General features: G+C 42.6%; 1 protein-coding gene across 1 annotated transcript in view; it reads left to right on the top strand.

Annotated features, from left to right (window-relative positions):
• LOC137784076 (synaptic vesicle glycoprotein 2C-like) overlaps positions 1-13,120 on the top strand; it is a 36,503-nt gene that overhangs the window by 18,349 nt on the left and 5,034 nt on the right. Inside the window, exons 4-11 of the mRNA XM_068574508.1 lie at positions 2,559-2,739; positions 5,370-5,521; positions 8,471-8,604; positions 9,757-9,846; positions 9,938-10,048; positions 10,137-10,225; positions 11,252-11,416; positions 12,253-12,386. Coding sequence (XP_068430609.1) covers positions 2,559-2,739; positions 5,370-5,521; positions 8,471-8,604; positions 9,757-9,846; positions 9,938-10,048; positions 10,137-10,225; positions 11,252-11,416; positions 12,253-12,386 — 1,056 coding nt within the window. The remainder of the gene's footprint in view (positions 1-2,558; positions 2,740-5,369; positions 5,522-8,470; positions 8,605-9,756; positions 9,847-9,937; positions 10,049-10,136; positions 10,226-11,251; positions 11,417-12,252; positions 12,387-13,120) is intronic.

Raw genomic sequence — 13,120 nt, 5'->3', positions numbered from 1 at the left:
ATAAAACAAACAGGCTGCTCTTACCAGATAGCATCTCCATGCATTGTTTACACCGATCAAAAGATGTCACCGGTTCCGTGCAGAAAGCGTCTGTTTTGATATTCACTTTGATATCTGTGAGCCGGCTCTTTGCATGCTGCTGCCAGGAGGAGAGCCTCCCCTGCGGCAGCTGTGCATGGATAGCTCCAGCGGCTGTCACCTGTAATGAATCATTTGCTCTCAGCATCATGTCTGCGCAGCTTGATAAGGACCTTCTACTTTCAGCGTATCTGTCGCATCACCTCAAACACGGAGGGGAGAGAGAGAGGAAAAAAACTGTAAACGGCTTTTTTTTTCCCCTCCATCTGCGTTTTATTCCCGGTGCTTCCTCATCAAACATCCCCACCCTTCACCCTCACTCCCCCCCAAAATCCATTAGCATTTTTATTAGCACGTAGAGAGTAAAGTGGATTGTTTACCGGCCTGCCAGCCCCCCTCCCCCTCCCCCTCTCCCTCCAGCCCCTCCTTCATGCTGCATGTTGCCGGGGACAGGAAGAGAAACGACCTCGACTTCCTGCGGAAAAAAGAAGCATCAGCAGCCGGAGACGGATGGACTTTAAAGGCGAAGCTGCACCAGCTGCCGCCGCTTCACATCAGCAGACAGAGTGCTTTCAGAGAGTCAAATCTTGAATATGTACCACGAGAGATGCTTCAGCCCGGTCTGACCAAACGGCTTTTAAAAGACACGACAACTCCTGGAGTCATTTACCCGTTCTAACACAACGGCCTTCTGGCTTCTGGTGCGTCATTTCACGGCATTTACTGCAGTGAAAACTCCTCCGCGCGGACGTGCTCCTGACATAGAATAATGATATATGTATATATGTATGTGTTGGGATGTGGATATATTACTTAAGGAGGGCGGAGCAGGGCGGGGCAGGATGTGGATGGGTCAAACACGCACGCAGGACTTTCACTGAGGAGTGTTGCTCAATTAAAACAACAAGTTTTAATTGTATTCACACATTTCAGATGGGAGGTTTTGCTCTTCGGCCCTGACGTAAAGAAGTGATGACATAAGATAAATGAAATGTAAAACAAGCTATCGCTGTGCACATTAGCAGCTGCTGTAACTTGATGCTTTCACACATATAGTGTTCAGATAAGATAAGATAAGATCGTCCTTTATTCGTCCCTCAGTGGGTAAATTCTGGGTTAAGCTGCACCGCTGGCCTCCAGACAGCGACCCCGCTAACCAGGGCGCATGATCAGAGTTAAATAAAGCCAAACCAGAGTATCTCGTTGATCTACTGTGCTGCGCTCCGAGCTCAACGCATCGATCCTCTCGCTCCGCCACAGACTCACATTTTATGTTGTCCTCAGTGGTCCGTCGATAGCTGGGAAATAACAGAAACAATTTCCGCCTGAGCTCTGTTACTCCACTGATGCACTTGGAAAGCACCACTTAATGCTTCAGCTGTGTGTGTGTGTGTGTGTGTGTGTGTGTGTGTGTCAGAGACTAATGCAATCCTACAGCATGAATACCTGCAGTGCCACCAGGTGTCAGATCCATCTCACACTAATGTCTTTAGTTAATATGGAATGGAAACGTGGGCTTTGTGCGAAGCTGCGGTCGCTTTATCCTGTAGAAATGTAAAAGTTTGGAGGAAACTTTCACTTTGGAATTCATCCTCAACGCCGCTTTGAACAGAATTACTAAAATACAGAGCAATAAAGAATGTACTTAAGATAATTTAATCACGTCAGCGATCAATCCACAGCGTGCTCGACTGCCGGCTCGGCTGCAAACACCAGACAGACAAAGTCAACCGGCCGGTAAAGAAAGTGGAACTTTTCGCTGCTCATATGCCAGATATTTCCTTCAGGAGTTGGTGTGTGAAGGTAGATTTGTGTCTTTATTACGTAAGCAAATGTATTGTTTGTAAGTAAATTATCTGACTGCAGATCCCAAATCTTTGCTTCAAAAATAAAACTCTCAAAAACAGGAAATTGTTTTTGAGAGTTTTTTTTCAGAGCAAATTTTTTTACAGCAATTTATTTTTTAAAGGTTTATTTTTTGAGCAAATTTTCTTTGGGAGGTTGTTTTTTTTGGATAAAAACTTTTTTTACAGCAATTTTTTTAAAAGATTTTCTTTGAGAGCGTTTTTTTTAGAGCTTTTTTTTTAGATCAATTTTTTTTAAAGTTTTTTTTTAGATCAAATTCTTTTTTACAGCAAATCTTTTTGAAAGCTTTTTTTTTTAGAGCAAATTTTCTTTGACAGCGTTTTTTTTCAGATAAATCTTTTTTTAGAGGTGTTTTTTTTAAGAGCGTTGTTTTTAGAGCAATTTTTTTGAGTGCAGTCAGATAATTTACTGAGAAACAAGAAATTTGCTTACGTAATAAAGATATCAGAGATAAATCAGAGATAAAAGAAAGATGCTGGTGGACTTTCAACTACTGTTTTTGGATAATGCATGAATGAATAAGTGACTACAAACCATCTGCCCTCTTCGAAAGTGTAGCATGTGTTTTACTCCTGATGGTTGACATCATCCCGTCTCTCTCTCTCTGTTTCCAGGCAGCATCGTGTATCTGGGGATGATGTTCGGCGCCTTCTTCTGGGGCGGCCTGTCGGACCGGATGGGCCGGAAGCAGTGCCTGCTCATATCCTTGTCCGTCAACGGCTTCTTCGCCTTCCTGTCCTCCTTCGTGCAGGGATACAGCATGTTCCTCGTCTGCCGCATGGTGTCCGGCTTCGGGTGAGTTCTGGTCTCTTGAATATTGAGGTTATTCTAGTCGGGGAGGAGGGAGGAGACACGGGGGAGACGGAGCAAAGCAAAAAAAACTAAACGTCTGCAGTAAACAGACTTCAGTGCGTTTGAGCGCTCGGCTGCTTTGATGAATGACATCGCTGGTCACATGTGACTCATAAAGGTCAACTTCCTGTTACACGTCAAGCGGCCAACGTACAGAATATATATATAAATAAATATAAACATGAACTCAGGTCATCGCGTTGTAGGTTTTATGGTGAGCTTCAGATTGTGGTAATAAATCCATATTAATATAATCTGACCATAAACAAGTGTACCACTTCACCATGAAGCTTCACTCCACCTCATGCAAGAATATTTTCCTTTTCTTATCTATATTTTTTTAATGTATCCTCTGGTTTGATATTTTAAGAAATATAATTTTTCATGTGCTTTCCTGTGAGAGTCCTGTCATTTCCTGCCGTTACCTGCATGTGGTCGTTTCAAAATAAAACAAAAACAGGTTCAGGAATTGCTCGGCATTGGTGTTAAAATAACGACAGGATTGTTGTTGCTGCAGTTCACATGTGACGTGACAAATGCATCAGCGGGGACTTTTTATTTCAGCGTATAAAACCAATAACACGTCCGCGTGTGAGGGCTATAAATGATAAAAGCGTGTTTGTTTTCACTGGAGTGTGTTGTGTTGCTCGTCTGCATCCATTATTGCTGCTCGTCCCGTTCTTCTAACTCTAAGAGCTGAACAGCTTTTCATTTCATCTCTTGCATCTCAGCCTGCGTGCAGGTGTGTAATCATATTTGGGGCTAAAGAGATTGTGCGTTTGCTTTTGGGAGTACGTAACTTTGAAACTCTTCTTATTCAACTGAATCCGACCCGGCGTCGCGCGCCGTCGCGCGTTTCACTGGATTCTTGTTTGTCTCATTAAAACATGTCCTCACCTCGTTAACTTTGCCTCCATTAGCGACAAATGAAGAAAAAAAGAGATTCAAACTGTCATTTTGTCAAATTCAGAACCACAAAGACTTTTCCTCTAAAGGCACAAAATAATGTGTATATGCTAAACAATTACTTTCAAGGAGAATCAATAATGCGATCATTATTTTAATGTTATTAACTGTTATGAACTAATCAAACGACCATAACTGTTCCGTTAATACGGGTTGCATCCTGTGGTTGTGCACGTGAACAGTATTGTGTAATGTTTGTTGTACGTACATGCTGTTTGTATTGTTGTTCACGTGTCTGGAGGTTGAACATGATGGAGGTTTATGTTCATTATAGGTTCCTGTTGAAGACATTTACAGCAACATTTGTTGTAAAAAGTCATATACACGTTCAAATTGTCATTCTTAGAATACCGATATTGTGTATAAATCTATATTTTGTCTTCTTGAGGTCGAATGCATTTGAAGTAGATTTAATCTAAGAAAACTCTGTTCATTAAAACATGAACCGAGTCTCTCGGTCTGCCGCTCACCTCACGCAACCTCCGTTTTAGTTTCGCCGCGTCGCCGCCGTCGATCGAAGGCTTGTTGAGGAATTCGCTCACTTTTCTTGAAACCCTGAAGCTGCGAAACGAAGCAGCTGGACAGAAGAGTCCATTTTATTTTGTATTTTTAAACTACACTGTCGCGCTTTGTCCTTTAGGGACTTGTCCTTTAGGGACTTGTCCTTTAGGGGCGTGTCCTGTGACGTGGTGATGTCATTTCCTCTGTTGATATTCGTCAGCTGACCAAAGCCCACCAATAGAAACTCCGGCCTCATTCAGCAGCGCATGCCCCGCCCACTGCGTCCAAAACTCAACTTGGAACTTTTTGGATTGAGAGCAAAGGTTTTCTCTTTGAGAGCGCAGCTGTTGTTTTTAGAGCAATTTTTTTTAAAGCTTTTTTTTGAGAGAGCGTTTTTTTTTCAATGCGCTTTTTTTTTAAGTAATTTTTTTGAGAGCAAATTTTTTTGAGAACTTTTTTTTGAGTTGTTTTTTTTTGGAGCATTTTTTGCGTTTTTGTTTTTAGATTAAAAAAAAATTCACAGCAAATTTTTCTTGAAATTTTTTTTTTAGAGGAAATTTCTTTTTTAAGCATTTTTTTGAGCGTTTTTGTTTTTAGATTAAAAAAAATTCACAGCAAATTTTTCTTGAAATCTTTTTTTTATAGCAAATTTCTTTTTTAAGCAATTTTTTGGCGCGTTTTTTTTTAGATTTAAAAAAAATTCACAGCAAATTTTTCTTGAAATCTTTTTTTAGAGCAAATTTCTTTTTTGAGCATTTTTTTGAGCGTTTTTGTTTTTAGATTTAAAAAAATTCACAGCAAATTTCTCTTGAAATCTTTTTTTTATAGCAAATTTCTTTTTTAAGCAATTTTTTGGAGCGTTTTTGTTTTTAGATTAAAAAAAAATCACAGCAAATGTTTCTTGAAATCTTTTTTTTAGAGGAAATTTCTTTTTTGAGCATTTTTTTGAGCGTTTTTGTTTTTAGATTAAAAAAATTCACAGCAAATGTTTCTTGAAATCTTTGTTTTATAGCAAATTTCTTTTTTAAGCAATTTTTTTGAGCGTTTTTGTTTTTAGATTCAAAAAAACGTCCGCAGCTCATTACCGTTTGTCTTCCCCTCCGCAGGATCGGCGGCGCCGTGCCGATCGTGTTCTCCTACTTCGCCGAGGTGTTGGCTCGGGAGAAGAGAGGCGAGCATCTGAGCTGGCTGTGCATGTTCTGGATGATCGGAGGGATTTACGCCTCCGCCATGGCCTGGGCCATCATCCCACACTACGGTGAGTGACGAGGCACAACAAATGGCTCTTAAAGTTCGGAGACTCGGAGAGAATTTACTTGTGTGGCGCTGACAAGAACAAGGCTTTCAACTTACTCCATTACAAACACGCCCATGTCATCACTAGACGCTCGGAGCGACGACGTGGGATGAAGACAAGGTCTGCGTCAGGAAGAGGCCGAGGTGGAACGATGGGGTCAAACACACGCAGACTATATCAAATCAGAAGATGTATATCCGTCTGTAAAGTGGTAAAAGTGATGTTTAATACATACTTGTCACGCTGGTCCTCGGTAGTAGATACTCAAAGATGTCGGGATTAAAAATAGAGTTGGATCCGTTCACCCCGAGACTGCGAGCATGAAACAATCTGGTTTTATTTCATTCAATTAAACGAGACAACAACAAACAATAAAATAAAACATGACGGCACAACGACCACATACGAACAATCGGACAGAAAACACAAACATACATCGGACATGAATCCTCATCCTCCATTTTGAACCTACAGTTAAATGTTAATGAATGTTGTGCACGTGGGCCCTCGGGGGTCCCTTGGATCTCATAGTTACAACCTCGCATTCACACCAGCATTTTATTTTCAGTTTAAACGAGCGAATGAAGATGTACGACGTGGCAGCTAACCACGCGGGAGCCCAGACTGCACGCATGGAGCAACCTGAGACGTCTTTTATTTTGAAAATTCTGCAGGTTTAAAACTAGAGAAACTAGAACGTCACAGAGACGGTGACCAAAACGTTGGCACTCGATGAGTTTGGAGTGAGATTTGACCCACAAGTGACACACAAAAAGACACCACAAAAGAGTCCAAACGCAGCCTTCCTCTCCCCCTGCATCGCTGCTGCAAACATTAGCGCGATAAGAGACGGCGGTAAAGTTGGACTCCCCGCCGACGCCGTCACGACGCCATGGCTGCATGTTGCATCGCAGACACATTTACAGAATCGTGGGGCTTAATTTAGAAAGAAAAAACAGTCCCTGCAGGGTGAACAGCAACACGGAGCAGGTGGCGGTGTAGGTGGAGGCAGCAGCAAAGCATATGTCGCCTGCACGGCACACATGAAGGCCTTTTGTATGCAGAGGGTGCGGCAGGAAAGCTGTCGAGCGTCACAAGAGCTCCACGATCGGCGTTCGCTTTCGCCGTATTTTTATGTGAAAAAGTCGGAGGTAAAAACCAGATTCACGAGGAGGGAAAACATAAAAGGTCGCAGCGAGGGAGGATAAGCAGAGAAGGGAGGAGACGCGTGTCAGAGGAGGAGAAGAAAATGAGTGAAATGAAATCAATCCGGTGTGTCGGAGAAAGAGGAGCAGGGGAAGAGATTAGGAGGACAAGCGGGAAGGGGAAGGCGGGGTGATTTATGTGGCCGGTGTCGGGATAATGGAAAGGTGAGAGGACACAGAGGGAGGGAGGACGGAGGAGGAGAGGATGAGCGAGGAGGACGGCTTTCTTTTTTTGCCTTTTTTCTTTCAGGGCTGTGTTCATCATCAGGACAGTGTGTCTCCTCTATAAGACCAGTTGATTAACAAAGTTGTGTTCTTATCGAGAGCAAAGTCATGAGATCAATATAAATGTAGAGAAAAGCAAGAGTCAAGACCCTTCTTCTTCTTCTTCTTCTTCTTCTTCTTGAAAGGTTGTGCAAAACAAAAACATTGTGTTTTGTTGTACACAATAAAAACTCTACATTGTTAGCTGATTAAACTGTTGGAAACTGCATTTTAAGTCCCAGCATGCCCCAGTCAGACAATCTTTTGGCATAAAATACGTAATATTTTTCCATTTTTGAACCGAACGACACGGTTTTTTGACTGAAACTCCTTCTTAACAGACCAAGACTTTGTTTTATTGTGATGTTTGTTGCAGATTCTGATTATTTAGGTCCTAATCTTTCCAAAAAGGTGTCTTATCGACGCTCCAGGAGGCATTTTGGGCGAATCTGGCTCACATCATGCTGGATGTTAAAAGTGATTTTTTTTTGTTGCAGATATACATTTTTTTCCAAGACTTTGCTGAACAAATACATACAATAAACACAAGTATTTGAATAAATTTGAGGTTCCTGCCACAACTCAAACACAGGAGAAAGGAGGTCAAGAGACAACAGCATTATCTGCGACTGCAAATAGTCATTTTTATTAATAAGTAATACAAACAACGTGCTCATCTTGACGAGTGTTTGCATCTCTGAAGTAGCTAAAGATATTTACGTTTCAAGCACAAAGGCTCTCTGTCTGTTTCTCACTTCATTCACGCTGTCGTCTCTTCACTGAGGCCGATTGATTAGACGCCAGTGTTTTAACACGTTTCCTCTCTCCGACATGCAGCGGTGTGTGGGCGACAGGTTCCGCCGCAGTGCTCCGTGCATTGATCGATGTGTGTGTGTGTGTGTGTGTCTGTCTGTGTGTGTTCATGTGTGTGTGTGTCATTCTGTCTTTAAGGCGTTAAGAATGTGATACAGTGAAAGGACGGTTAAAAATATAACCATGCAGTGGCCAAGGACAGTGTGTGTGTGTGTGTGTGTGTGTGTGTGTGTGTGTGTGTGTGTGTGTGCGTACTCACTTACTGTAGAATAGGAACATAAATCTTGCTGAGTATCTGAATCAGTCAGCCATCTCCTCCAGTCCATTAAAGCTATAATCCCCCTAATGAGGTTTGTACTTGTACAGGCCGGAGTACACACACACACACACACACACACACACACACACACACACACACACACACACACACACACACACACAAACACACACACACACACACACAATATCCATGCTAACATACTTTCCTGTTGATTCCCTGAAACCGACTCGGCTGTGTGAAAGAAATCAACATGTTGTGGAACGATCAAACAAACACAGGACTTTCACCCAGTGAACCGTGTGTGTGTGTGTGTGTGTGCGTGTGTGTGTGTTGTGCTTCTCTGTGCAGGCTGGAGTTTCAGCATGGGTTCGGCCTACCAGTTCCACAGCTGGAGGGTGTTCGTGGTGGTGTGTGCGCTGCCGTGTGTCTCTGCGGTGGTGGCGCTCACTTTTATGCCCGAGAGCCCTCGCTTCTTCCTGGAGGTGTGTGTGTGTGTGTGTGTGTGTGTGTGTGTGTGTGTGTGTGTGTGTGTGTGTGTGTGTGTGTGTGTGTGGCTGATGTGTTGTTTCATACAACTAACTAGTCTAAAAGCACAATATTCTGTCTGGCAAATGAAATCTGCAGCCAAAAAAAAAGGTCCCTTTCCTGAAGCACATCTCAAGTTTTTCATCCAGCTCAAAGGAAATCGTGGAGGACATTTTATTAAAGACGAAAATGTCCCCTAATGTCCTCTTAGATGGGAGAGTACCTTTGTTTAAGTTTAGTTTTCTGGACAACAGGAACAGCTAAATATGAAGGTAGACCCCAAATCTGTGCTCTCAAAAAAAAGCCGAATGGAGTCCACCAATAGAAACTCTTGTCTCATTCAGCAGCGCATGCCCCGCCCACAACGCTCAAAGCTCATCTTGTAACTTTTGGGATTAAGAGCACAGTTGTTGTTTTTAGAGCAAATTATTTTTGAGAGGAATTTTTTTTAGAGCATTTTTTTTTAGAGCAATTTGTTTTAAATTTTTTTTGTAGAATTTTTTTTTACAGCAAATTTTTTTGAGAGATTTTTTTTTAGAGCAATTTTTTTTAACATCAAATTTTTTTTGATTTTTTTTTTTAAAACCAATTTTTTTTACAGCAAATTTTTTTGAGAGATTTTTTTTTAGAGCAATTTTTTTTAACATCAAATTTTTTTTGATTTTTTTTTTTAAAACCAATTTTTTTTACAGCAAATTTTTTTTTAGGGGATTTCTTTTTTTAGAGCAATTTTTTTTTGAGAGCATTTCTTTTAGAGCAAAGATTTTTGATTTGAGAGAAAAAATTTGGGATTTGCGGTCAGATAATTTACTTACAAGCAAGAAATTTGATCTAATTGTGCTCACAGCAATCAGGCCAATTTGGCAAAATGTAAAGCTCCAGTTAAAGCCCATAATGTTCTCAGGTGAAGGGGATTGGCCCAGCGTTAGCATTAATGACATTTGTAGCCCGTATCATTCGTGCAATAACTACAAATATGTATTTAAATGCTCAAAAATATAGACGCACGCCTGAGTAACAATATGACGAGAGTGTGAATAGAAGTTAAACACCATGAGATCCTGATGCGTGTTCCCACTCACACATCTTCTGACCTCTCCGCCCCTCAGACCGGTAAACACGACGAGGCCTGGATGGTGCTCAAACACATCCACGACACCAACATGCGCGCCCGCGGGGAGCCGGAGAGAGTCTTCACCGTGAGTACTCGCGCTCCCGATGTTCCCCGCCGCTCGCGATGGCGGCGGCGGCGGCGGCGGCGGCTTGACAGAGCAGTGTCTCCCCCTGCAGGTCAACAGGATCAAAGTGCCCAAGCAGCTGGACGAGCTGGTGGAGATGCAGAACGAGTCGGCCAACCCGGCGCTCAAGGCCCTCTGCAAGGTCAAGACGGAGATCAGAGGAGTACGCTTCTTTCCCTTCGCCTCGCTCGTTTCATCCAGAATATGACATGAGATTGAAATGGACTGACGCGTATTCCCTTTTGTTGCAGATCTGGTTGACTTTTATGAAGTGCTTCAACTACCCGGTGAAAGACAACACCGTCAAGCTGGCGGTCGTCTGGTTCACTCTGTCCTTTGGGTGAGAGATCTGCTGCTCAACTTCTGCACTCGCTTCCGTCATGTTGAATATATATTTATATATAAATGCTGACAGGTTTGGTGGGAAAGAGAGAACTATTTGATGGAAGTTTTCCCGTTATGAAGGTAGATTTGTGTCTTTATTACGCCAGCAAATTTCTTGTTTGTAAGTAAATTATCTGACTGCAAATCCCAAATCTTTGCTGTAAAAAAAAAATCTTTTTTTTTTTTTGAGAGCACATTTTTTTGTGAGAAAGTATTTTTTTTTTGGAGAGGTTTTTTTTTTTACAGCAAATTTTTTTTCACAGCTTTTTTTTTAGAGAAAACTTTTTTGAGAGTTATTTTTTTAAAAGCAAATTTTGTTTTTTATAGCATTTTTTTAAGAGCACATTTTTTTTTAGAGCAAATGTTTTTTTTAGAGCAATTTCTTTTTAACAGCACATTTTTTTATAGAGCAAACATTTTTGATTTGAGAGCAAATATTTTGTCATTTGCAGTCAGATAATTTACTTTCAAACAGGAAACTTGCTCGTGTAATAAAGACACAAATGTACCTTCATATGCCGTCTGCTGTAAATAACTACAGAACACACATGTTGCAGAGTTTGAGCACAAATTGTGTTTGTTTTCTTTGTCTTTCTCTTTTGGTGTCGACTGGTTCCAAAAATACGGATAAACTAGCTTCACCTCTGACTCTGACTCTCAGCCAATCACAGCACGGCCCTGGCCCATGTGACACATTTAAGGACATTCATAGACACTTGTTGTTACCGCTGCAACAAGAAGCTTCAGCCTTATAATGAATGATTATAATGTGTCTAATTCGGAGGAGGAAACAGCGGCAAACATCTGACCTTTTGACTTTACGATCTGTAAAAAGCCCGTGTCACACCAGGAAGTGGTCAACTTTGGGCTAAACTAACACTTGAATTGAATAAAAGCTGTCACTATATGTGTGTGTGTGTGTGTGTGTGTGTGTGTGTGTGTGTGTGTGTGTGTGTGTGTGTGTGTGTGTGTGTGTGTACAGGTACTACGGGCTCTCTGTGTGGTTCCCCGACGTCATCAAGCACCTCCAGGCCGACGACTACGCCTCCAGGGTGAAGATCCACAACAACGAACGCATTGAAGACTTCACCTTCAACTTCACCCTGGAGAACCAGATCCACACAAACGGGGTCTTCCTGAACGACAGGTACGAAACACAAAACCCTCACGAGTGGATTCATAATTAAGAAAAGCCGTCGCTGCAGTGATGTGAACCCGTGAGCTTCCCTCTGCGCGGCGTTGTGCTTTAAAAGGCTCTCGTCCCGTTGTGGGACGGCGGGACCATCCGTCATTCCCAACAGCGCCGCTGGTCGTATTCATCCTGCGGCCTCTATCTCCTCCACCACCAGGAAATTAAAAGCCTTATCTCTTTTTCTCTCTCTCTCTCTCTCACCGACACACTCGCACCTTTTCCTCCCGGTTCTGAATTTACACAAAGGCCAGAGAGAAGATACGCGTTTTTTTTGTGTTTGTTTTGTTTTCCATCCTCTCTGTTTATTAAGAGATTGAATCAAGAACACGGCACCGTGCAGAGCAGCGAGCGGCAGATCAAACAGATCAAACTCTCTCAGTCGCAGCGCTGTGGACGTGCGGCGGGATGGACGCACCGATCCTGAAGCTGCGAGAACATCCTCGTATTTTACGTGAGAAAAAGTTGTTTTTTACGCAGGACTCAAACAGCAGCCTCCTGCGTGAAACAAACACACAAACGCAATCCAGAAGAAAATACGTTCAACTCGAAGCGTTGAGTTGTGTGGGCTGCTTTACGTTTCATGTGTTGAGCAGCGCTTGAATGAAAAGTGCATGGTAAAAAAAAATAGACACGGTGTCATTTGCATGTGATTTTGATCTATTTTATTCAACATTTAATTCCGTATCATCGCCGCCTTCTGTCAGAAATGTAATCCTGTTTTTATTGCTTCCCTCTTTTGATCCTTTTATAATAATCTCCTCCCGCCGCCTCCGTCTCTTCGCTCCTCTCAGGTTCATCGGCATGAAGATCAAGTCGGTCACGTTCATCGACTCCTCTTTCCTCAACTGCTTTTTTGAAGACGTCTCCTCCTTGGGATCCTTCTTCAAAAACTGCACCATCGTCGACTCCTTCTTCTACAACACGGGTGAGCGTTGGCCTGCAGGAAGCTGCTCTCATGCTGCAGGAGGCTCACGCATCAGTCTCGCTCAGCCTGTGTCTGACAGTTCATTTGGGGTTTAACGTGGGAGCTTTCTGGGGGAAGAGAGAATGGGTTTGAGCGTTTTACGGCTGTGCTTTTGTTATTCCACTAAATTACTGCTCAACCTCTCTGCCCCGGCACAGATTGCCTCTCTGAACTCAGGAGACTGCAGTTAACAAAGAAACTGAGGCGGTGCTCGGCTGCAGAGCTTTTGAAAAGGTCCATTTCGAATCGCACAAACACTCCCGGAGTGGATGTTTTTTTTGTTTTTTGTGTCGTATCTGATGTTTTAGATGCATTCAAAGCGAGGAGCATGAGCATGAGTCTCTGAAGAGATGCATCTCAATAGCACTTAGTTTGGTACCAAGACGTCTGCAGAAGCAATAAATGGATCCAGGATATGTTAAAAAAAAAGTGCAAACCAATCATTCTTGATGGAAAAAAACAAGAGCAGGAACAAAAGGAAATGTTGGGCCGACGTTTGAAATGTTCTGAGAGCTGAATCAGACCTTGTGGGAGCGATAGTTTCCCCCTCAGCGCTCCGGGAAAAAGAGCTGAACATGAAAACAGTGAGGGACACGTCAGGTGGCTGCTACTGCCTCATGGGAAATGAAGTCTCTTTGCCCCCTGGCAGTGTGTCTCTAGAGAGCAGAGGATGGAGAGGAAAGGGAGGAGGAGTG

Source organism: Clinocottus analis, unplaced genomic scaffold (assembly GCF_023055335.1).
Source record: "Clinocottus analis isolate CAN_PGR_092001 unplaced genomic scaffold, fCliAna1.0.p SCAF_13, whole genome shotgun sequence".
Classification (NCBI taxonomy): Eukaryota; Metazoa; Chordata; class Actinopteri; order Perciformes; family Cottidae; genus Clinocottus; species Clinocottus analis.
Note: the sequence above shows the minus strand (reverse complement) of the source record. Positions and strands in the feature narration are given on the sequence as shown.